The 24,537-nt window shown below is 35.4% G+C and overlaps 1 protein-coding gene and 1 long non-coding RNA gene across 2 annotated transcripts in view; one reads left to right on the forward strand and one right to left on the reverse strand.

Moving 5' to 3' along the window:
• Positions 1 to 24,537, reverse strand: part of LOC143240422 (uncharacterized) — a 78,717-nt gene that overhangs the window by 22,731 nt on the left and 31,449 nt on the right. The gene's annotated exons all lie outside the window — the stretch shown is intronic.
• Positions 1,712 to 24,537, forward strand: part of LOC143240421 (Krueppel-like factor 6) — a 107,512-nt gene continuing 84,686 nt past the window's right edge. Inside the window, exon 1 of the mRNA XM_076482832.1 lies at positions 1,712 to 2,962. Within this exon, the coding sequence (XP_076338947.1) occupies positions 2,861 to 2,962 (102 nt within the window). The 5' untranslated portion in view covers positions 1,712 to 2,860. The remainder of the gene's footprint in view (positions 2,963 to 24,537) is intronic.

Here is a 24,537-nt window from a genome sequence, read left to right on the forward strand (position 1 = left end):
CCTATGTTAATATTATTTTAAGAAATATATGTTCTTTTTGTGAATTCAGGTTGGACCAATGTGATTTAATTTGCTAATAAATAATTACAGAATTTTTAAAAAATTTTTTAGATGTTTCTTTCCCTCTCCTTCACAGAAAATAAAAGAAAAATTAAGCTGCTGATAGTAAGCCCTAAGTAGGGGGTCACATGGGTTTCAAACTTTTAGGTAAGGGGTCGCGAGTGCCAAAAGGTTGGAACCCTTGACCTAGAAGCTATGCAGTACAGAGATTGCACTATTTAAACCAACTCTTTCAGCTCTCTACTGGCCTTTAAATCGCTTAGCATTATTTCTCCCCCCTGTTGTCGTCAATATTCAAAAACGATTGGCCCATTTTTCTTTATCTTTTATCCGTGTACAGTTCTTCTGGATACCTGGTCACGTTGATATTTGCGGGAACGAGCTCACTAATACCGCAGCTAAGTCCATCTGCTCAGGTTCTGTCATAGCTGTGACTATCCTGTATATGGTCCTGTATTGAAGACTCGGCATCATGCCAGTTGGCAGTGGACTTGGAGTGAACAACATCGTAACAAGTTTCTCCAGTTCAAACCTTCTGTTGTTCTTTGGTCATCTTGTTTCCGTAAAGATTGGAAGGAGAAAATTGTCCTAACTAGACTACGGATTGGTCACAGTTTTTAACTCATTGTTTTCTTTTGTCTGGGACTGATCCACCAATGTGTGGCCTTTGTAACACTCAAGTCACAACATACCAGTGTTTTCCTGTCATTGCAATCGGGAGCGACGACACAATTTTCGATGCCTTTTCTCTGGGTTTATTTACACCTGACGATAGACAGCGTCATTGGCAATGGTGACACTGTCCAACTTCCATGTGTTTTTAACTTTTTTACGAGTCACTGGCCTTTATAGTTCTATTTAAATGTTTCATCCGAACTTTGGCCACTGATTTGTATTAACTTGCTTCATTTTCGTATTTAATACTAATTTTACTTTTACATTTACTAGAGGAAGGCAGCTTGTCATCACCACCCATCGCCAGCTCTTGGGCTACCCTTTTACCAACGAATTGTGGGATTGACCGTAACATTATAACGTCCCCACGACTGAAAGGGCGAGCATGTTTGGTCCGACAGGGATTCGAACCCGCGACCCTCAGATTACGAGTAGAACGTCTTAATCCACCTGTGCATGCCGGGCCTATCAATAAATAACATCCAATTGAAAAAGACATAAAACATAAATATAAGAATCTGTAATTATTTTGTTAAGACTCGTAAAGTATATAAATTAATATGCAGAATTACACGCCACCTTTTATCTACGTTAAAAGCATCCCAGTGGCACTGTGGTATTACTGCCGACTTACAATGCAAGAAACTTGGTTTCGATACCCGTAATAGGAAAAATACAGATAGCCCATTGTGTAGCTTTGTGCTTAAACAATAAAATCTATATTAAAATACTTTTATATGCAAACCTTTAGCCCGCTTACTGCCGCCCTCATCGGGCAACGAAAATAGTCCGTACATGTTATACAGAAAAAGAAGAAAAATAACATTTAGTTAAAACTGTAATGAGAGAACAGCCTTTACTGGTTGACATTCATTAACTTTAAAACTCTAATGAGTAGAAAGTCCTTATTGGTTAACATTTATTTACTTCCGCTTGCACTAATCCTATATATTAGCCTTTCACACACGCAATATCCGTGTAACAACACATCTCGGTTTGGATTACATTTACTTTATTGGCTGCTGGGAAAGTGTTAACTTAATGATCACCCTAAATGTAAAATTACAAGTAAATAGATTTAGGACTTGATTCTGCAGCGAATTGAGGAGGAATCTGTAGAAAAGTTCCAACGCCGTTATACATATAGTTTAATGAATTAAAAGCCTCGACATAACTTTAGTTTTTTATTAAAATCTTTATTCGTTACCGTTACTTATTAAGGTAAGTTTAAAAGGCTTTAACAAAGAAACCCCTTTTACTCCTGTGCTTGTAGCACAGTCAATCTCCTTTAATAGAGCAGTAAAAACCACATTTCTCTCAAAACCCAACATACTTGAACGGAACTTTAAAGAGGTTTGTCAGATTCGATTTTTCTGTACCCGCATATATATGAAGCAATGTTAACAACACGAATCAAAGTTTACCATTATGAATACAAATTCTACGAAACGAATAACATGCGTAATATTTCACTCAAAAAACGATCAGTTTCTTGTTTCTCCTTTCAATAGTTCTTCTACTACATAAGCTAAAAGTAACTCGAAGAAATGATGTATATATATATATATATAATGTATATCTCTGAACTTATTTCAATGTAGAACCTCTGTAACTTATGCTGACTATATTTATAATACGTTGATGCTTCTAACAAGCTGACACAAATGTAATATAACATTCGCTTTTCGCGTTATTATATGTTCCCTCAAAAACCAGTTACGACATACCCTCGGTTTGAATGCGCCGGTCCAGTTCTGGCTGAGTGCGAGAACGAGGCTGGAAGAAAGCTTCTGTTTATGTTGGCTCGAGACTCGTAGGCAGATTTGTGGTGAAGTGACTCTGCGAGTAACCCACCGGCGGACTGATGTCAGATTTGAAATATGTCAGTGTAGGAAGTTTAGAGAAGGGAGAACAGTTTAACTCATGACAGAAGAAAACTGTAGATCTTATATAACGTCATAGTCATTTGGAGCAGTATAATTTGAAGTGGTCAAGGTTGTTGTGGTTTGTTTTTTTTCGCCCGCGCATCACATGCATGATTTGGTTTCGGTACATGGAACAGTGTGTGATACTGCCAGACTAACTGTTTTACAACTTCGCTCATACCCGAAACTTTGGTGAAGACATGGACATACTGCCGAGCGGAGGTATCTTCAGGGAGCTTCAGGTGGTACATGATACCGGGTACTTCTCCTCTCAACTTTCTTTGGAAGACCGATGGCAGCAGGTAAGTCGTAGCTCTGTATTCTCGTAAACGCCGGCTGATCAAACTGTTGGTCATGGCCGGTTGCGGCCTCGCCAGTATGTTCAGCCGTTAAACCTGACTGTCCTATATATAAACTTGCACCTGTAGTCCTCACTTATTGGTAAAAATAAAATTGGTTTCATATAAACTAGCAAATTGAATAAAGTAAAACAAAAAGAAGCTGCCAATTTTAATCCACACATTTTAACTTTCAAACATGTATTTAAACTCTGAGGTTTGTGTTTAAGTACTCTGTCACAACTGGTAAGGTTTGTGTCTTAGTACTCCACTGTCACAACTGGTAAGGTTTGTGTCCGAGTACTCTGTCACAACTGGTAAGGTTTGTGTCCGAGTACTCTGTCACAACTGGTAAGGTTTGTGTCCGAGTACTCTGTCACAACTGGTAAGGTTTGTGTCTTAGTACTCGTATACTACAACTGGCAAGGTTTGTGTCCGAGTACTCTGTCACAACTGGTAAGGTTTGTGTCTTAGTACTCGTATACTACAACTGGCAAGGTTTGTGTCCGAGTACTCTGTCACAACTGGTAAGGTAACCTATAACCTTGTTCACTATTATGTTTGACCTTGTCTCTATATTAAGATTTGATTATGACTAAGCAACATGGAAGATGTAATCCTGTTATTTTCTTTCAATGAAGCGAGTTATGTTTCTCAAACAACTGTATTGTTGTTATACAAGATAACACTTTGTTAGGTATTCGAGAAAAATTTCCGCTATTTTTACACTAGGTGTTACCAGAAATTTCATCTTCATATAAAATGCGTGTACCACTTCTGTAAAATCATGTTTTAAATTTTCTCTAGATTCTTACACAACCAGAATGGATTGGTTTTGACTCAGCCAAACGACTTGTTTGTTTTAAAATCTCATGCAAAGTTACCCAAAGAGGGAAGGTAGCTAGTCAGCAACTGTTAGGGTACCCTTACCGACTAGTGAATATTTGACCATCACTCTTACAACACACACACAAAACCTCAGAATTTGGTACTCGTCTTTGGACCAACGGAACGCAAAACGACCATCCAATGATTCACAGTTAAGGCTGTTTGTTTTTCGAGAAACTTCTGAAAGCTTCCCAATAGCTTTGTACATATGTACTTTAATTAAAGGGAGTGTCAAAAGTATTCATTAAAAATCAAACATTATAACAGGGAGGGGGGGGGGGTGAAAGTAATGGTGCTGAAACTTCACATAGTTAATCAACGCTACTTTGTACAGTACACACATAGGCACCTTCTCATGTCCGATGTTGGTAATTGCGAGTACGCTCTAAGGTCGTAGCAATAAATAACTTACAAACTTCTCATATACGAATATTCCTTTGGTTTATTTCTGCTATCTGGTGACACAACTCGATACCGTTAACTACAATTTTGCTTAGACGCCATGTGGTTGTTGATGCGATTATTTCGTCACCTGGTGACAAAAACGCGATACCGTTAGTTACAGCTATGCAAAGGGTTAACGATTTTGCTGAAAAGCTTAATTTTTTGGCATATTATATGTGTATATACTGTAGTTTTTCCGAGGCTTTGAACCACTAATTTGAATATTTTATTTATTACTTAGAAGTTTACAATTCGAAGATACTTCGTTATTTTTAACAAACGTATGAGTTTTGAATCTTGAGAGTATTCAAACTGCCTGAAGTGTTGAGGTAGATGACGCTTCGATCTTCCGTTGCTATGATACTTTCTTCAGTACGGTTGGTCAAGGTCAAAATTGTGTCGAACGGAAACCAAAATTGTTACCTTGAGTCTCGCGACCTTTAAAAACATGTTATACTTCCCTTCTGTTTTGGTTACTTTATTAGTTATGTTATAATAAAAATGTAAAAAGTCCACCCATCACCTTGTTTCTGCCATTCTACGTCCCATGACGTTTCCAGTTAGTAAAGGTGTTTCACTTTCAATCCTCGATTCCCCATATCAGGAACCAGTGCTATTTGGCGATTTTTTTCCCGTATTGGTGATGGCTGTTTATTGGGGTTTTGCGTGTTTTCAAGTAATTAAAAGCAGAAAATTATATGTATACTTTTGCAGAAAATTTGAACGCTATGCGCACTTGTAAATTCGTACCAGTTCCGTGAGAGAGAATGACTAAGCGGCAAGCAGTCAGGAAGTTGACATCATATCCAAATATGGGGACAACTGAAAAGTAGTAGCCAATCGGGCGCCGAACGAACTTGCATCCATAGCAACGGCGTGGCCGGGTTAGTAAACAGTTCCGTCTGAATGCTGAGTACTATAAAACGTCATTATTTCGCGACCTAATAATTTGTCGTGTACGAATGTAAGAATTATCAGTTGGTCGTATTTTTAAAATATTGTGAAATATTCTGATATGTATGTATGGATGTACGAAAATACTTTCTCTATATAAATATATACGTATCTTATCGAAAAATAGTGAAATTTATACGTTTGTGATATCAGTTTCTTGTCGTGTTGTTGTGATGTGTCACACAGTGGATATCAGTCATGTACAGTAGTATGATGACTCACGTGAAGAGTAAATCGTAACTGCTAAAAACTTAAACAGCTATAAACAAATATTATATATTGTTTATTTTGGTTGGTAAGTTATATAAAAGCTAATCATACGTTTCGTTCCGTACGACTTACACGGATGTGTATTGTTTATAATTTCGATATTGAGGCGTCAGTGAAGCTAGTGTACTTAATTTTCATACGCGGTTTTTTTCCTGCAAACTGAACCCCGTTTTACCCAATTACTGATTAGTTATAAGTACACTTGGGCTTGAAAATTTATTTTTGGATTATTGTTAACTTAATACAGTCAGTTTAGCAGTGTTGTAGTCCGTCTGGCGAGCTGAATTTCAACTATTCTAGCCATAAAATATTCTTTTAAAATTATATATAGTAGAAGTGTTTCCAGACTGTGCGTGTTTAATATATAAATTTTAAATTAAATTAAAATTGATTTATGGAATAGTTGGTGATAACAAAATCGATTATTTGAACAGGATAATGTTTTTTATTGTTTTTTTTAAGAAAGTTCATGCCATGAATTGTAATCTTTATCTTAGAACTTACTTTCTGTTTACCCTAAGCCAGCCGACTATAGCTCTGTTGTAGGCGTAGTATAAGGAGTATGTGCGATCAGCCCTCCTTAACTTTGGACTGAAAGAGTAGTTAACAGACACTTCCTGAATGACACCCGCCGCCAACTCTTGGAGTTTTCTTGTCTGATCGAATATTGGGAGTTGGCCGTAATGTGTACAAACTCACTCGCGGCCACCATGTGAGGATCACGTTTTGGCAGCAGTGGAAAGTCAAATGCGAACCCTTGAACTCACGGTTCGAGCACAAAACCTATGGGCCATGCCCAGCATAATACTAAAATTTAAATAACATGAAATTCGTAATGTGTTTTTCTGTTATTTTATCACTTGTAACAGTACGAATAAACTTCGTTCGCAGTGTGCATAATGCTGTCGTGTTTCATCCACAGAGAAAATACCAAAAATCTCCCAAGTGTAACCAAACCCTACGCTAGGTGACGCCCTGTCTCAACCAGTACGTGATGTCTCTTGAGGGGTGACAACTACTACTCCATAACACAAATGTAATTTGCTTTATCTTCACATAGCTTATTATCTAGTTTCTGTTTGTTTGTTATTCTTGTTTTGTGTTTTCAGCAAGCCTGCAAAACAATTTCACGATTATTCATGGAATTATTTGAATAAATATTGTTATATTTTTTACATTTCAAATTGTCAAGAGACATCAAAATGTCTACTAAAACAAAATAATTCCTGAAGCATGCCGGTATATATATCTGTAGAAAATACAGCTTGCTGTCGAAGATGACAGCAGACAAAAAAAAAAGAAAAAAGTAAAGTGCATTAAGTGGGCAATAACTAGTTTCTTACACAGAAGGGTTTTAATTTTTGTTGGAAATTGAGGGAAGGCAAAAACAAACACTTGACAGTTGTATTTTAACCCATTAAAAAAGTTCTGACATGCAAAGGAAATATTCAAAATGCATTTTGCGAATATATATAAAACGTCATAATTTTATACAGCTGTTCTTAGTTGCATAGTTCTTGTTTAACGCCAAAAATATTATATTATAAAGGATAAAAATTATTTATGAACCATGCATTTAAAAATGCTAATTTTAACATTTTAATGTAAAGAGAAGAAATACAAGTTCTCGAAAACTACACGTTGGCGGATGGAGAAAAATAATATATAATTTTTTATTACCTCTTACGACTTTTTACACATACAACGACATTTGTTTGATGATGGTAGTATCAAGTTGTTTTCCATTATTTTCAATTCTTTGAAGGCCCGGCATGGCCAGATGGTTAATTTGAGGGTCGCATGTTCGAATCCCTGTCGTACCAAACATACTCGCCCTTTCAGCCGTGGGGGCGTTATAATGTGACGACTAATCCCACTATTCGTTGTTAAAAGAGTAGCTAAACAATTGGCAGTGAGTGGCTATGACTAGCTACCTTCCCTCTAGTCTTACACTGCTAAATAAAGAATGGCTAGCGCAGATAGCCCTCGGATAGCTTTGTGCGAAATTCAAAAACAAACAATTTCTTGGAAAATAACTGAAAACGTTCGTTAACTACACCAGTTATAGGTTGTTCGTAGGTTTCAGATTTTCTTATAAAAAATTATGTATATTGTAGTTCTCGGCATTTCTTAAAATATTTAAGTAAATCTAATGTTCTACTTTACGAGGTTTCAAGTTCTTTATAATTTTATACAAATTTCTCAAACCGTGTTTTCTAACATACATCTGATAACATGACTTTATTTGTATATTCCACATTATAAGAGTGCATAATTTAAACATAATTTTATCCAAGTATTGTTAATTACTTTTAACACAGATAAGCTAAAATTACCTTACGGAATAAAGTTTATGGATTATTATATTAATACTTAATACGGTTAACGTGTGACTTACTAGTTAATCTGTCAATATATTTGTGTATGTGTGTATATAAACGCAATACACTTCTACATAATTTAAACGACTAATTTAATATCATAACAGCCTCAAAAATACTAAATATCAGCTGTTATTTCTACTATGTTGATTCAGGGATGCACGATTCACAATCTTTGCGTCGAGGATTCGAATCTCGTCACTGAACATACTCGGCCTTTTAGCCATGGAGGCATTATACTGTCACGATCAGTCCCACTCTTCGTTGACTAAAACTGCATTCCTTCTCGTCTATCACTGTTAAATAGGGATAGTTATGGCAATAGCCCTCGTGTAGTTTTGCGCGAAATTTCAAATATCATAATAAATCGCTGCATCAAACTAAGTAGCAATAAATGTTTTGAAATGCGTCACTTGTTTGGTTTTCATCAAGTCAAAAATTTGTATATTTAGTCGCCAGCTCTAGGGCTAATGTAATGGAGTAGTGGTATTTGACAGTCACTCTTATAACACATGTACATCCCAAAGTGCGAGTTGCATTTTCCGGATAACGGATAGCGAAACCTGAACCCTCGGATTCACAGTCCAAGTACGGTTACCACAAAGCCAGCTCAGTTCTTTTTTACAAATACAATTTATAATAATTACAAGGGGTTTAGTTAACCTCGTTCACACAACAATAGTCATTTACAAAGTTCATCATATAAGTAGCATCTAATCCACTGCTATGTCTTTCGTGTCCTAGCCGGCTTGATGAACCCTGGTATTGAATGAAAAGTATCATCAGCAGTGTGGTTAACGTATGACAACATATTCTTTACTTTCATTCATAGCTCTTAGAAATACAGACCCCGAAAGTATCATATACATAAGTATTTAAGTTTGAAACTGGATTTAAACTTTGACCTCTCGTGTGACAGAGGACAAGAAGGCAACAATGAGCACCTTACCCTAAGATAGATAGGCCACTTTTTTACGGCTGTTACTGAGAATACTTTTTATAAATCAAAGGTCTTTTTATTGAAACTACATCTGTCAATAGTAACGATCTTATTTACCGTCAATACACCTAAGTTAAAAATTACTGTTAATGATGACGTAAACAAAAGAACAGCTCTCGTGTTTTATCGTGTGATCACTCTTTCCTCATTCCAGGTTGTCGTGTATTTTAACAACGAGAGATAGTCGGAAAAGTAGACAAAACTTTAAACAAGGCTTCTGTGTAAACAGAACATTTTTGTGGGTCATTCACCGCATGACTGGGGATCGATACCCGCTACAGTCGGGTGACGGGGGAGTCGTATGAGTATATACAACTGTTTCAACAAGAAAATGGTATCGTATTTTGCAAAGCTACTAGCGACTAGCAATAATATATAAACAGAATACACTCTGTGTTTACCAGGTCTAATAGGAAATATATGGATAGAACAATATGGAATGAATGCTCCCTCACTTAAATTAAACATTTTACAGAGGACATCGTAAATTCAAAAAAACAATACAAAACATTCCGTAATGTCAAGCCATATAAATGTATTCTTGGCTATATTCCTCCCCTACCCCCGAGGTAAGAGTGAGGGGTTATAACGCTCAAAATTAAGTTTCTGTACCAGCGGTAGGTGGAGCGCAAATAGCCCATTGTGTAGCTTTGCGCTTGACAACAAAGAGAACTTTGTTTTCGTATCTGCGTCTGTTATTATTTTGTTAAGTGTCTGATAATGCTATGCGATAGTTTCTCGTGGTAAATTTTTCGGCTGATATGTGTCGAAGTTAAAGGATTTATCGCGAATTTAACTTAGAATACGGTGATTAATACATGTGCCTTTCTTAGCCATCAAAATCGGTCTGTGACCGCTGTTTAACACGTAGGTTAATTGTAATGTTACACTTATTGTCTGTTGTAATATAGCGTTCGTTAAAATATACTAAGAAAAATGAATTGTTGAGTAAATCATAAAATTTATTTTCGGTAAACTATACAAAACTAATATATTTGAATAGAAGTGTGAATGTGACGTTAGACTGACGAATCGTTTAGTGTTAGAATCGTTCACTTGTGGCTTCCTAAACAACCGGACTGTGACGTCAGAGAGTTGAATCTTTAAGGGGTAGGTTTTTCAATGGATGTTTTAGGGGTAATAACTGAGACAGTGATGTCAGACTGTTGTATCGTATAATAATAGGCGTTTAGGGATACCAAACTCATTTGCCATGACATCCGAGGTTGTGAAACGAAGTTAATATGAACTATGCAACGATAGGATTGTTCCCTGGACTAACAATTATAAGAAAATATCAATAAAAAATATTAACAATACCTTTAACCTGACGTCGTTAAAATGTGGAGCTCTCATTTACTATCAATAGATTTAAAATATCCCGCTAGTGGTATTTCCACAGATGACGAACTACGTAACGGAACGTTTGTCAAATTATGAAATAATCACTTTTCGAGTTATGCTATTCACATAGAGAATTGAAACACCAACAATCTATTGATTCATAAGTACATATGCTTACGTATAGCTATAAATAATTACGAGTCTTATTATTTACCATCAAACCCAATAAAGCTTACACAAGCTGTTTTAAATTAAATACTCAAGAATAAAAGGAACACAAATGTAATTGCACACGTTTGTGTTATATGACTTAGGGTTACCCCTGAAACCATTTAAATTACAATAAGGCGCTTTTTATATTTGCTTAATATTCTTAAATTATAGAAAAGTTTTTTTTTTAAAAAAAGAGTCAAAGCTTATATAGTTAAAAATAATAATAAATAAAATAAAAGATCTCCCTAAATTGTGCCCCCCAGTGTTTAAGCAGTATGTCTGCGGACTTACAACGCTAAAACCGGGTTTCGATACCCGTGGTGGGCAGAGCACAGATAGCCCATTGTGTAGCTTTGTGCTTAATTCAAAACAACAACAACCCTAAGTTGTTTTGAACTTATTTCAAAGAAATATGTTACTCCTTTGTTTTCTTTCTCGTAGATGGGCAGGTCTTGAAATTTCAGTTCCTGTGGCTGCCCAGTGACAAGTTAAGAAAGCGTGTTATTTGTTTGCTTGGTAAGTATTCAAGTAAACTTTAAATAAGAGGTGTGTATTATGGCGCACCGTAAATATTAAATTCGCTCCGAGGTACAGAGACAGTTTCATGTTCTAATTGTTTCTGATCGGTACAAAAATGTAAGGTTAAAGATTAGGACGATTCAAGTTTTATTAGGACGTTTGGTAACCCTATATGTAAACCTAATTTACACATGTTTGCCTTGAAAACAAAAACAAAATGTAACTTAGAACCTAGAAATCAGACACGTTTTTAAATGAAACCCAAGCTTATAACCAGACCCGATTATAGGACAGGAATTTCAGTTTCGGGTTGTTGAGCACAAAGCTATAACAGTAAGCTCTCTTAGCTCTTCCTATCACGGATATTGAAAACCTGACATACTGGGAAACGAAGAGAAAGAATTAGACAATGCAGGTATTGACAAAAAAATGAAAAACGTTTTGACTTTATACAATGAAACCTTATTCTTTTATTGCATTTATTACGTTTCATTTTAAAGCTTCTGATGAACTTTTCAAAAGTATTCAAACTAATATAACTATATACAACACTAACACTCAACTGATATCTTGTACCGTTCAGTAGCTGCGGGGTCCACGCATTAAGAACTTTTTAAACTGATTTCCAGTTACAACACTCAGCGTTAAGAAGATCTGGTTTGGTTTGTTTGAATTTCGCACAAAGTTACACAAGGGCTGCCAGCGCTAGCCGTCCCTAATTTAGCAGTGTAAGACTAGAGGGAAGGCAGCTAGTCATCACCACCCACTGCCAACTCTTGGGCTACTATTTTACCAACGAATAGTGGGATTGACCGTAACATTGTAACGCTCCCATGGCTGAAAGGGCGAGCATGTTTGGTGTGACGGGAATTTGATCCCCGCGACCCTCGGATTACGAGTCGAGTGCCTTAACCACATGGCCATGCCGGGCCCTCAGCATTAAGAAGTAACCCCCTCAAAAAATTAAGAAAACGATTCATTTTCTATATAAAAATATTTAATAAAAGCCGGTAGCCAATAATAATCAGTGTGATTAATTGTAAAGTCAACGAAATTATGGATCCGCTAGCAATTATATTAATAGTATAGAAAACTGTGTTAAATATTTTTTGAGAAACTTGGGTAGAAGTATTTCTATTTGTCTCATTCATAGTACTTATTTTACTGTATTATCATTTATTGGTATTTTATAATATTCTAATATATTATTATATTTATTATTATCAACGGACTAACATATTGTTCCATGGAAATGTAATAACTGGTTTAAGAAATGCGATTGATATTTTATAATATTCTAATATATTATTATATTTATTATTATCAACGGACTAACATATTGTTCCATGGAAATGTAATAACTGGTTTAAGAAATACGCAATCAATAATGTTTGTACCAAGTATAGCACAGTGGTTGGTATACTAAGCCTATATACTTCTTTTACATTCGCGTCTCGTTAAATATATATATATATATATATATATATATATATATATATATATATACACACGTCACGCTTCGCACTTTATGGACTTTGGTGCGTTACAAGAGTTACTGTCATGTCCTACTATTTTATTTAGCGATTCTACTGGTTTTCCAAGTATAATAAACTGATGTACAACTGACATCTAAACGATCAATTAACCCGATAATATTCCTTGTCCTCCTCCTCCTATTACACTGACACTTGAAACGAGCTTTATTTGACATTATCATAAGATTCTGCGTTGATTTTGAGGTTAATTGTGTGCATTTCGTATTTTATTGTTTGTCCATGGTCTTATTTTCATTATAAAATATAGGAAAGCGTCATATTTCTGTGTGCACTTCTTACTTGCTGAATGCTGACCTTGCGGGGCCTTCTTCACGTGAAGGACATCCACGTAGAACACATCGTTCAAATACGTATTTACACGTACACGTTCTTTAGGAATCTGTATTTTTGATTTTAACTTGACGAAGTACCTCTTTACGATGACGTACTTAGTGTTTTCCGATTAACATGCACATAGGATGACTTGTTTTAACTAACAAAGAGTGTCCCTTAGACTATCACTCTCATTTTCCTGATGGGAAGGCCTGACAGAGCTACTTAACAATCAATGTTCCTCAAATTATGACTCTTTTGATAGGGAGGCCTGACAAAACTACTTAACCACCAAACAATGTCCCTCAGATTATCACTCTTCTGATGGAGAGGCCTGACAGAACTACCTAACCATCAAATTGTCCTTAAAAAGTATCACTCTTCTGATGGGGAGAATTGACAGCGTTAAACCTTCTATATGCCAAAAATCAATTTAAATTTTTAAAACACGTTGACAATGATACTTAACAAAACCTTCTGGAGTGAGAATATTATTTCCTTGCGCATGCGCCTATGTCTCTTGTACATTTTGAGTGGCGGCTGTTTTTTAAAGACCATAGGATGATATTTTTAACCAGTTATCGCTGGTTGGAAGACAGACTGACTTTAGTTAAGTTACGATAAGTTAGACTGACGTTACTTGATACGTTGACCAGTGACCTTGTTTTTCTATTTTTTTTACGTACATTCTTAAGCCTCTTTCTTTTTGTCTTTCACCATGAAAAGGAAGTCGTTGGTGCAGCTACGAGCATTCCGTTACGAAATTCCGGACGGACAATAAATGTTATAATTACTTGAGTGACTGTTTTTTTTTGTGTGTGTGTTTCTTTTTTAATAATTATCTACGCTAATAGAATAATGCTACATCATAATACGCATGCACAAAGTACACGCACTTACCTCCCGGTGTATGATATACATAATGCCTACTCGTGTGGTTTGTTAATATGCTCACTAATATAAATAACGTAGTATTTAACGTTACACAAGCTTATATTCGCACACACATGCCTGTCTACCACAAGTGGATGAATTAGAATATATTGTTATTTCGCTACAGAATTCGAACGATTAATTGTTTTTGCCCCTCCATGGGTACTAGCAGAGAGGGGTGGGAGAGTAGGTATCGACATAAGTTCATTTATGAAAGGCCGTCAAGAGGAATGTCACAGTACTGTAGGTTTAATTGTATAACTTGTATAACATCCTTCTTTTTACGACGAGACTCTCTTGGTCATGGTTGTATTTGTTTAATAATCGGTTTGGTAATATTGACTCAGGGTAGTGCTTGTGTGGGCGGACTGATGACGAGATGTATTTGCTGTTTATAGATAGACTTTGTGGTATGTTGGGTGTATAGAAGTTGCAACCTTGCTTTACCAGAACAATTTCTTGAAGTTGAGGGGGTAGGGTGCACATTTTAGCTGAGTCAACTTATATTTCTCTAAATTGCTTTCTTTATTATTTCGGTGTAGAAAGTTTACGAACGTGACATTTTACCGAATATAACATGAAGTGAAATAGAAAAGCGCTTTTTAACAAATAACAAATGTAAGAGGTTTGTCTTATTTTAAAGTAGTTCCTTGAACTAGTGCCTTCTGGTGATAAAGCTAAGCATTAACTAAACATTATTTCATAACTGTAGTACTAAATGTGGATGAATATTAATAACCGGATTTTTTTAGTTTTATAAATATAACTGCACAAGATGTGGGTATTGGATTATAATGAACAAATGGCTTGCGTCTACGTTACACAAAAGAACAACGATAACCCAATTTTTCATTTAATGCTATAGAATTTCATGGTGGTAGAGTATTTTATTGCATACCGGGAATAATTTTTAATTCATTGATTATAGTTAATGTTTTATTATTATTATTTTGCGGAAGATGACATGAAAACATGATTGGAAGATGTTTAGCACACATACCCGTTGTTAACATTCACGTATAAAATGGTTTTCACCTTAGCCAACATTAACCCATTACTGAATAATATACTGAAAAATAAAACACCCACACCCACCCCTATACACACTTTTTCTTTCTTTTTTTTTGACAAATGTAAAGTTTATTTTCCCAGGTTTCCACTCGGGAGGTAAAGCTTCTTTCACCCCCGAGACCGTGTTGCGGGATTAATTCATTTTACTTGTATATGCAGGTGCATAAGGTATGATTCATAAACGGAGAGAAACTGTATCGGAAAATTGCAGTTGTGTGCCATCTGGGCTAAACTGTTCCAATGTGACAGTTATTTCTTTAACCTTCACATTTCACTTCTGGATTTATCAGCAATGTGCACACACACACGGTTTTTAAGTTGTTTTCTCAACGAATAAGAATATTATGACCATTTTCCAAATAAAGATAATAATCAGATAAATATTGGTGATTTTCTCGGGATTTAAGTAATCATTCGAATTCTCGAGTAAAATTAGAAAATTCATGAAACATTTTTCCCACTGTGTCATTCCAGTTTGAATAGGAGTTTTAAAAGCACCTGTTGATTTCCTCCAACGGTGGACACTTGTGGTCTTGGGAATGCTACTAATAATAAGTTAAAATCCATTTTAAAATGCAGGAATAATAGGATATATTTTCCTTGAGATAGAATATTTTCAAACTTTTACTTTTTTGTAGTTGTTGTTTATGATAAGTTGTGTTTGCTGCTTCACACGTGATATAAAAGCATTACAACTAACCGGAAGCGGAAATCCCTTACATAAGACGTGTACCATTGTACGTGTTTGGGTGGAGATGACAACCACGCCAAAAGAATTTCCAGGACGCGTGATAACGAGATATCACAGACCGTGCATTCTTTGGAAGTTTTCCATGTTGAACATTAATCCCTTTGAGAAAGATTATTTCCTGGAGAAAATTCAACTGATATAAAAATTCGAAGCTTTCATTTCGTTATATAAATTAACTAGAGGTTATTCAAAGACGTATCACAATGTCAAAAGTATGCCTGCCGTCAGATTCTGTGCATTCAATCTTTCTCGAATCAGAATACTGGATAATAATAATAATAATATATATACTTAGTGCAGCACATGAAGTATTATGAAAAAAAAAAAACGCGTCTACGCAACTGTTTACGATTTAATTACATTACGTTAAAGAATGAAATAAAATACGTTAGATTTAGGGTTTACATACTTTGCAATACTTTCCATCATAATACTGAAGCTCAGGCTTGTACAAGACTTTCCATCATACAAAAGAAATTTAGCATGTGGAAGACTTTTGATCATGATCCTAAACCATAATTCTGTACAACGCTTTTCATCATAGCTATGTAGCCTAGTTCCATGCACGTTTTTCATCATACCTATGAACCGTAGGCCTGTACAAGGCTATTCATCATCATACTAAAGCTCAGACCTGTATAAGACTTTTTATAATACCTATGAAATTAAACCTTTACAAGCCTTTCCATTACATCTATAAAGTGTAGACCTCTGTGTAGGTTATTTCAGTAAGATGTCTCCAAACAACAAACAAATATGCATAATTTTGTTTTTCGTTGTTTTGCTTAATTATTGCTACTAGAAAAGACAGAGCTGAATTTGTTTTTGTTTTGTGTCTCTTTGCACAGAACGTAGAGCGTGATGACACAAAGTTTTACTACAATATCATCTTGACTTTATTTGCAAATGGATCGTTTGTAACAAACGCAAAAATACCTAGGTGAAATGCGTAGTAGAACTGTCATACTGAGTGAATTGGTTGAGGTTTGCGTATAAAGTGAGCCGGCGGAAGACATAAGTATGAATTTAGACGTTCGTGTGAACTGGTTCCAAGTTAAAATAAGAACGATTATTTAAAATGAGTTGTCTATATGGAGAGGATATGTCGTACTGGTATAAATATTAGGCATTTAAACAAACATTTAAAAGTGAAAGAAAAAGTGTGATTATATAAGATCTCGCGTCCGGCGTGGAGTGTTATGTTTCCTGCTGTACAAATGACAAGTTGCAATAAAGTTAGAACTGGGTTCATATCACTGGGTAGTGTGAGCCGTACACAGCCAAGACACTGTGAACTCGATATACAACAGGTTAACAATGAAAGGTTTATATTATTACTGAAACTATGTACACTTCATGAAGTCCTTACTGTCGGATGTGTCACATGCTTCATTACTAAAATTTATTTCCAATTCGATGTTTATAAAAAAAAAAAAAAAATTAACACCGTACAGAATGATAATTGTGTACGTAGAATTGTTAGGTTCAAGTTTTAGTTATTCTAAATTGTTAGCACCCCCTATAAGGTACATTAAAATTGTACACCTAACACCTACCTCAGCTCGAGACGTTAGCGATGGTGGTACCTGCACTAACAATATATTTTTTTGTTGTTCAGTAACACGTTGTGCCCCTAGTTTGTAACATAGATTTTTGTTGTTGTTGTTTAGCAACACATTGTGCCCCTGGTTTGTGATATAAAATTTTTTGTCGTTGTTCAGTAACGCGTTGTGCCCCTGGTTTTTGATACAGACTTTATTGTTGTTGTTATTCAGTAACACGTCACACTACTGGTTAGTAACATAGATATTTTTTGATCAGTAACACGTTATACCCCTGGTTTGTGACATTGATTTTTTTTGTTGTTGTTATTCAGTAACACGTTACACTTCTGGTTAGTAACATAGATTTTTTTCAATAACATGTTATGCCCCTGGTTTGTGATTTTTTTGTCCAACTACAGTACAAAAGATATGTTTATGAAAGGAATCGTAAATGTATTGATGTTTAAGTGTAATCTAAACTAATACAAATACGCTAGTGTATGTTTTAATGGCCTTTTTTTTTTTGTAAAGTTAGTAAATAAAAGCCTTGCCTGCTGTTAGGCTTCCACGTTGTCATTTGATAGAACAATATCATTCTTCGTGTTGCTGATAATTCTTAGGCTATATAGATCACACACAGACGCACACACTCTCTTTTCCAATATCGCATTCCTTTTAAGTCAAAATACACGAGTGTAATGTACACCTACGTATTTACGTAATACACACACTTACACTTCTCTCTCTGTCTCTAGGATCACCCAAGGTAAGATTAAAGACTTTTTACGCTAAAATTCGAGGTTCGTTGCAGTTAGTTCTGCTTCGGTATTGGAATGTTCAACTTGAACGGTACCTTACACGAGACAAATGTTAAAGGACCAGACGAGAGACCTTCAAGTTTAGTAGTGAGATTGAAATTACAGCGTTTGTTCAGCGGCACATTGGGATACGGACATTTTCCCGGCCTGTTAGTCACTAGGCAACACCCCCGACCCCTTTTGCTATTGGTATAAAATTGCTATAACCTTGACCTTTGACTAAAAATAATGCCTTTTCGACAACCAGTGTTATAATAAAATAAGTAACGGTCATCAATCAGTTTGTGTCAAGTTACTTAGGATTTATTGTATTGTATTTGTATTTAGGACAAAGTTACCAGGACTATTTGGCGTTGTTTCGAAAACGCATCCAGTCAGCAACACTCGGCCACCCACCATAAGAACTAAGGGATTAACTGTCACTCCTTTACCGCACCTACATTACATATTTTGTGCTATTGCACGGATTCTAATCCGGGTCAGCTGCACTCTACCACCCATACGCGTATTAAGGGATTAAATGTCATTTTTTAACATATCCATAGCTTAAATAATGGAATTATTTTGTGGTATAGCGCAGATTCGAACCCGATTTACCAGTTCCGAAGTTCAGAGCCTCACCATATTACTACCCTTTACCAATTTATAATTAAGGCCAGGAAAATTTTACAAATTAATAAAAAGTTACGTTTCTTGAAGTTTTGGAGAAAACATTTTTGCACAAAATGTACAAGAGTAACAAAAAATTATAATAGAAAGACTTAAAGAAAGTAAATGCAAAACAGATTTGCAACTTTTAGTTTATTTGTATGTATATGTTAAAGACTTCTTTCATTTTTCACCACAGGTGAAATTAGATTATCCGTGACGTAGAGGCCTAATGCATTATTTGATTGGCCCTACACCTGATGATTTTGTTTGTTTGTTTATAATTAAGCACAAAGCTACACGGTAGGCTATCTGTGTTCTGTCTACTTGTGTATCGAAACCCAGTTTCTAGCGTTGCAAGTCCGCATTGTGCCACTGGGGAGGGCATCTCTTGTGAAAAACAAAACAAAAAACATTTAACTTGTATAGATATGTATATACACACACACGTATTAAACAGCTGGTCCGCTGTATAATATCGAATAACGAATTTGACGGAATGTTATCGCATTATTCACATACATAAATCAATTTATATTATTGTGGGAAGTAAAACATACTCAATATTACCATCATATTTTCATTTATTTATGGGTTTAGGAACTTTATCGTTCTGTTGTCTAAATATTTTGCACATAAGTGCACATTTGAGAACTTTATCAAAATACCCTATTGTACTGCAGGAAATGTTCAATTCACTAGCATATATTCCTTCGGTAGACCAACAATAAGTTTTACAGGCTTACAATACTAAAGTCCAGGGTTCGAGTCTCCGCAGTGAACATAACGAACTGCGTGGCTTCACGCTAAAAATCAACAACTAATGGGGTAATAACTAGTTTTCGTATTGTTAAGAATATTTCACAAATTATATATTTTATTAACATGTAACAGTTTGTACTGACTGGCATTCTGCATGGATTAAATAAATAACTGCCAATAATTTGTCAACATGTAAAAATAATATCTTTATTGTCCGAAGTATTTCACTAATTATACACTTTGTTAGCATGTAACAATAATTGAACACTTTATTGGCATGTGACCATAATTATACATTTTATTGGGTGGCTTGTAATAATAGTTTGTATTGTCCAGCAAAATAGACGAATTATTCGTTTTTCTAACACGTAAAATGAAGATTTCTGTGTATGGAACCTGCAGAGTTTTTTTTTTAACATCTCTGCGCATTACAGTAGGAACTACACCACCTTTTCGCAATTATGTAGCCACAGGTTGATAACCTCTGGTTCTAGATTATTTCAATACTAGTGTACTAAAATCCTTGTAGTTTATTTTGAAAACGGGCAACAGAGTCGAGAACCACCAGTTGAACTATGAACCTAAATCATGTGCTATAACATCAACCGGACACGAGACTAATTAATATCAATTCTCGATGAGAAACTGTCTTGATAGCTGATGACTTAAATTGAACAGACATTTAATAGTGTAATTAAATCCTTGAGAAAATCATAGAGGGCGAGGCGACGTTGACGTTAAGCTTGTGTGGGAGGGAATAGGTTTAGTGTGGGAAGGATCTATTAATACGATCTGACATAAGTTGTCCCATGTTCGTATAGGCATGAAACTTTAAATCCTCCCTTTTTAATCGCCCTGACAATTTATTATTACCCGTAGCATACCTAACCTGCTCTAATCAGTTAGGTATTGTTAAGATGTATTCAGTCAAACTGAATTTGTGCAGCAATCTTAGCCATTTCATTTAGTTATACTTTTCACTCGTGCTACTTATTACTGTACATGTTTCAGTCACACTACGTGTTACGGCACATGTGACAATCATACCACGCGTTAGCACACGTGTTAAAATCACACTACGGTCACTACACGTTTTTAACACACTACATATTACTACATATGTTTCATTCATACTACGTGTTAGTACACGTTTGATTTACACCTCGGCATGTGTTTTAATCACACTACGTGTTACGACACATGTCTCAATCACATTACGTGTTTCGATCACACCACGGCACTTGTCTCAATTAATTACTAAATATCACGGTATACCTTTATCAAATTACATGACACTCTGGAACATTAATATACTACATGAAGCGACATGTATTTAATATAATACATTCTAAACGCGATGGGTCCAGTAGTTGTTAATGCTGTAGTCAAGTTAAATATGGGTCCCAGGTGGAACGTAAATCTCACTGTTGTTTACAACAAAGTAAAGATGAACACGAAGAAATGAAAAGACTAACAAACCAAACAACTGGACTGTTAGTTCAGAGGTGGTTCATTTGTTAGAGAAATAAACAAAGTCTGCGAGTTAATACGTGAAGTTGACGTCATTAACGGAAGTAAAACTAATTAAGTTGTTTGTTTTTCGTCATAATTACGGAACATGCGTGTGAAATGTTTCATTGTAGAGAGAGAATAGAAGAAAAACCACTTGAATTTTGGATTCATGGACGGATGTGTGATTTCTGGTAGATGAATGAGTCAGCTATTGAGTTGACAAATAGGAGTGAAGAGGGCTGTGCTACTTAGTTTCAACTATTAAATAGTTTATGTGAAACTGTATTTATAAGTCACAACTCAAAGTGTAAAACTTTCATTCAGTTTCCGTTTCGCGTTACTTCGAAAGTCACAAAATGATTCCACGATTTTACATTAAAATGTGGAAATCATGATCATAAAAATACGATCTGACAAAGATTCGAAAGTTACATTTAAAATGTAAAAAAATCTCCACCTGTATAACGTTACGTACTCTCCCGCCACACACTTCCATGATAGGAATCAGACATCTGTGAACGGCATAAGTCCGTTATGAAATGTGGTAGTCAAAGGTCTTCAGCATTCTAAACACGTGGGACCAGGAAGTATATGAGAGAAGCACATGCGCGTGCAAATAAGCCTAAAAGGTTTTAGAAAAATGTCCTTGAAAACTTTAGCAGATTTATCTCGTAAGGATGATTAGTACAATTGCCTACACACACACACGCACATATATATATATATATATATACGTGTTTATGGACTATGAAATAAAGAAAGGTTCAGTATTCATATAGCAAGTACGAACTTCGCAAGAATTGTAGAACAAAATACAAAATTAAAGGTGCAGAAATGCTTTATTTTACAAGAGGACTAAATTATACACTTGTATATAATCAAGCCTTTATACTTGCCATCTTGATTGCGCTTAAAATCAGTTCAATTTTTCGTTTTTCTTCTCATTATATTTGCATACTATACACAGTTTAACAATCATGAAAAATTCCAGATATGCTTTGTAAGATATAAATAACCAACCGATCAATCATGACTAGTCATATTTTGTTTGTTTTTTAATTTCGCGCAAAGCTACACGAGGGCTCTCTGCGCTAGCCATCCCTAATTTAGCAGTGTAAGATTAGAGGGAAGGCAACAAGTCATCATCACCTACCACCAACTCTTGGGCTACTCTTTTATCAACGAATATTGGGATTGACCGTTACATTATAACACCCCCATGGCTTAAAGGGCGAGCATGTTTGGTGTGACGGGGATTGGAACCCACGGCCCTCAAATTACGAGACGAGTACCTTAACCACTCGGCCATGCCGGGCCGGTCATATTTTGTAAGACGTAAATAACTAACCAATCATAGCCAGCCATGTTTTGCAAGATATAAATAATTCAACTAATCAATGTTTGTAAAAGGTAAATGAGCAACTAATCATACTTTGTAAGAGGTAAATGACTCGCATTTACCAAGTCACACAAAAGTCGTGGTAAGTTGTGGTTTTAAAATGCAGAGAAACGTTGTAACATTTCAGATTTGTTCGTTTGGCTTTTTAACTTTATGCAATAAGATCTCTTCTGACAGAAAATTTACTGATATTCAAAATACATATACCTCTACTTTTTAACTCCTGAAAATTGTAGCTTATAATTTACCCTATCATAACAAAATTGCGTTCATTATATTCCTAATCTGAATAAGCGAGCATTGCACTTATATCAAAAAATTACGACTGCTGAAGATAAAGACAGGTATTTTAATGATAATTATGTTTTTTCCTAAATATGCTATATCCTTTAGATCCTTTGTAGTTTACATGGGTGAAGGCTCTAGAAGTGCGCCCCCTGAACTGTACAAGTTTGTAGAGAATTTTTTTTTTTTTAAATTTCGGAGAGAGTCATGCCCCCGTCCCACCAGTATGGCTTTATCACTCATTATCGTTTATAGATACCTGGCTACCATTCGGTATTTGTAATCTCAATAATTATTCAATACACAACTTATTGTTATAGATAAAGTCAAGGGACGTGAATGTTTTCATAACTACTAACTCGTCCTAGATCTACAAAAAATGTAGGGATAAAGACTTGCGTATAAATTGGGAGTGTTTTCAGTGTGATATCACGTGAACTCAAGATGTCATGGTTCCGCCATCCCACCCACCAAGACACAAAATTCTGGGATAAGTTTCTCTACCGTAATCCGCTACGTTCTCATAAGTAAGGCGGAAAGGAGAGAAGGTTGCTTGACAAAAACGATTTAATTGGTTCCGTCAGTGCATAGAGAAGAATTGGGAAAGGTTTTTGAAGTTACTGTTTTATGATGTATTACACAGTTGAAATCTAGTTGGTTAGTTTATCCATTAGGGATTCTAACTGTGCTAGATGGGTGACGTTGCTTATTGACCTTGAATGGATTTGACGTGCTTCGGTCGTACTCCAGGAACCAGAGTGCGCTGTGCATGCTTCAGTACGTATTGTTCTCACCTGGGGGAGCCAGTGAAACTTTTTCTTCAGCTGACATGAGCACTTGAATGACAAAATGAAGCTTATTTATGCAGTAATGGTGGGGAAGGGGGGCTGACTTGGGAGGTTGAGAGGAGTGGATAAAGCAAGTGCACATAGATTGACAAGGGTATTTTAAAGTAGCGTCGATTATTGTTACGATTTTTTATGCGTGTTCCAATATTAGTGTTCCTAGAAAATACAAATAAATAAAAAATCATTAGTCATGTTGATTTTTACACAAGTAACAAATGCCTTCGATTTTACTTAAATTAAAGTCGTTGGAGCTCGTTTTGCACTCATATGCTCGAGGTTTTGCCTTAAAAATAATGACAAAATAAAATTATTTTAAATTTTCCAGGCAGACAAAATCTTACTTTCATTGGAAAACTAGACAAATTTGATTTCTTTATTTTTGAGGCTATTAAAAATAAATACGAAGTTCAAATTGTCATTGTTTTCATCAGCGAGGTACATTGCCTTCGAGGAATTCCACTCCTTATCGGTAATTTTAGACAACAGTAAATCGAAAATAGTAATAGGCATCTTATAGTGGTGGACTGCACGTTATATGCGTGACGTTGTTTATTAATTGTATTTTGCTCACCTCATTGTACCCATACTTGTGTAGGATTTGAAGACTAAATAGCATTGATGCTAGGAAGTTATTCTCCAGAATTATTTACCAGATAAATCATGTAAGTTATACTAGAAATAGATATGAAACCCAATTTATGATTCGATTCATCACTTGTTAGTCTGTTCTCTTTTTCAGTAAGTTCAAAGACAAATCATCATCTCAGTGTTATTCAGGCTGTCTATTAATCTGTACATGTGATTGTACTTCCTGTTATACGCGTTGCTACATCCTTTCTACAGGCTTGTTCTAAAATTTGAAATATATTAGCGTTGTCTCACCTTATTTCATGTTTTATGAAAAGTGTACATACACACACACGTGTGTATTGGAGCATACTGTTTATTACATTACGTTTTGTATATCATGAAATAAGAAGGCAAAATATTCCTAAATCAGAAACTTCCAAAAACTTGTTTAAAAGCATATTATCAAATAATTATTTGTAATTTTGAGCATCGTTTAATGTTTGTTATAAACTGCAAT

Source organism: Tachypleus tridentatus, chromosome 13 (assembly GCF_004210375.1).
Source record: "Tachypleus tridentatus isolate NWPU-2018 chromosome 13, ASM421037v1, whole genome shotgun sequence".
Lineage (NCBI taxonomy): Eukaryota > Metazoa > Arthropoda > Merostomata > Xiphosura > Limulidae > Tachypleus > Tachypleus tridentatus.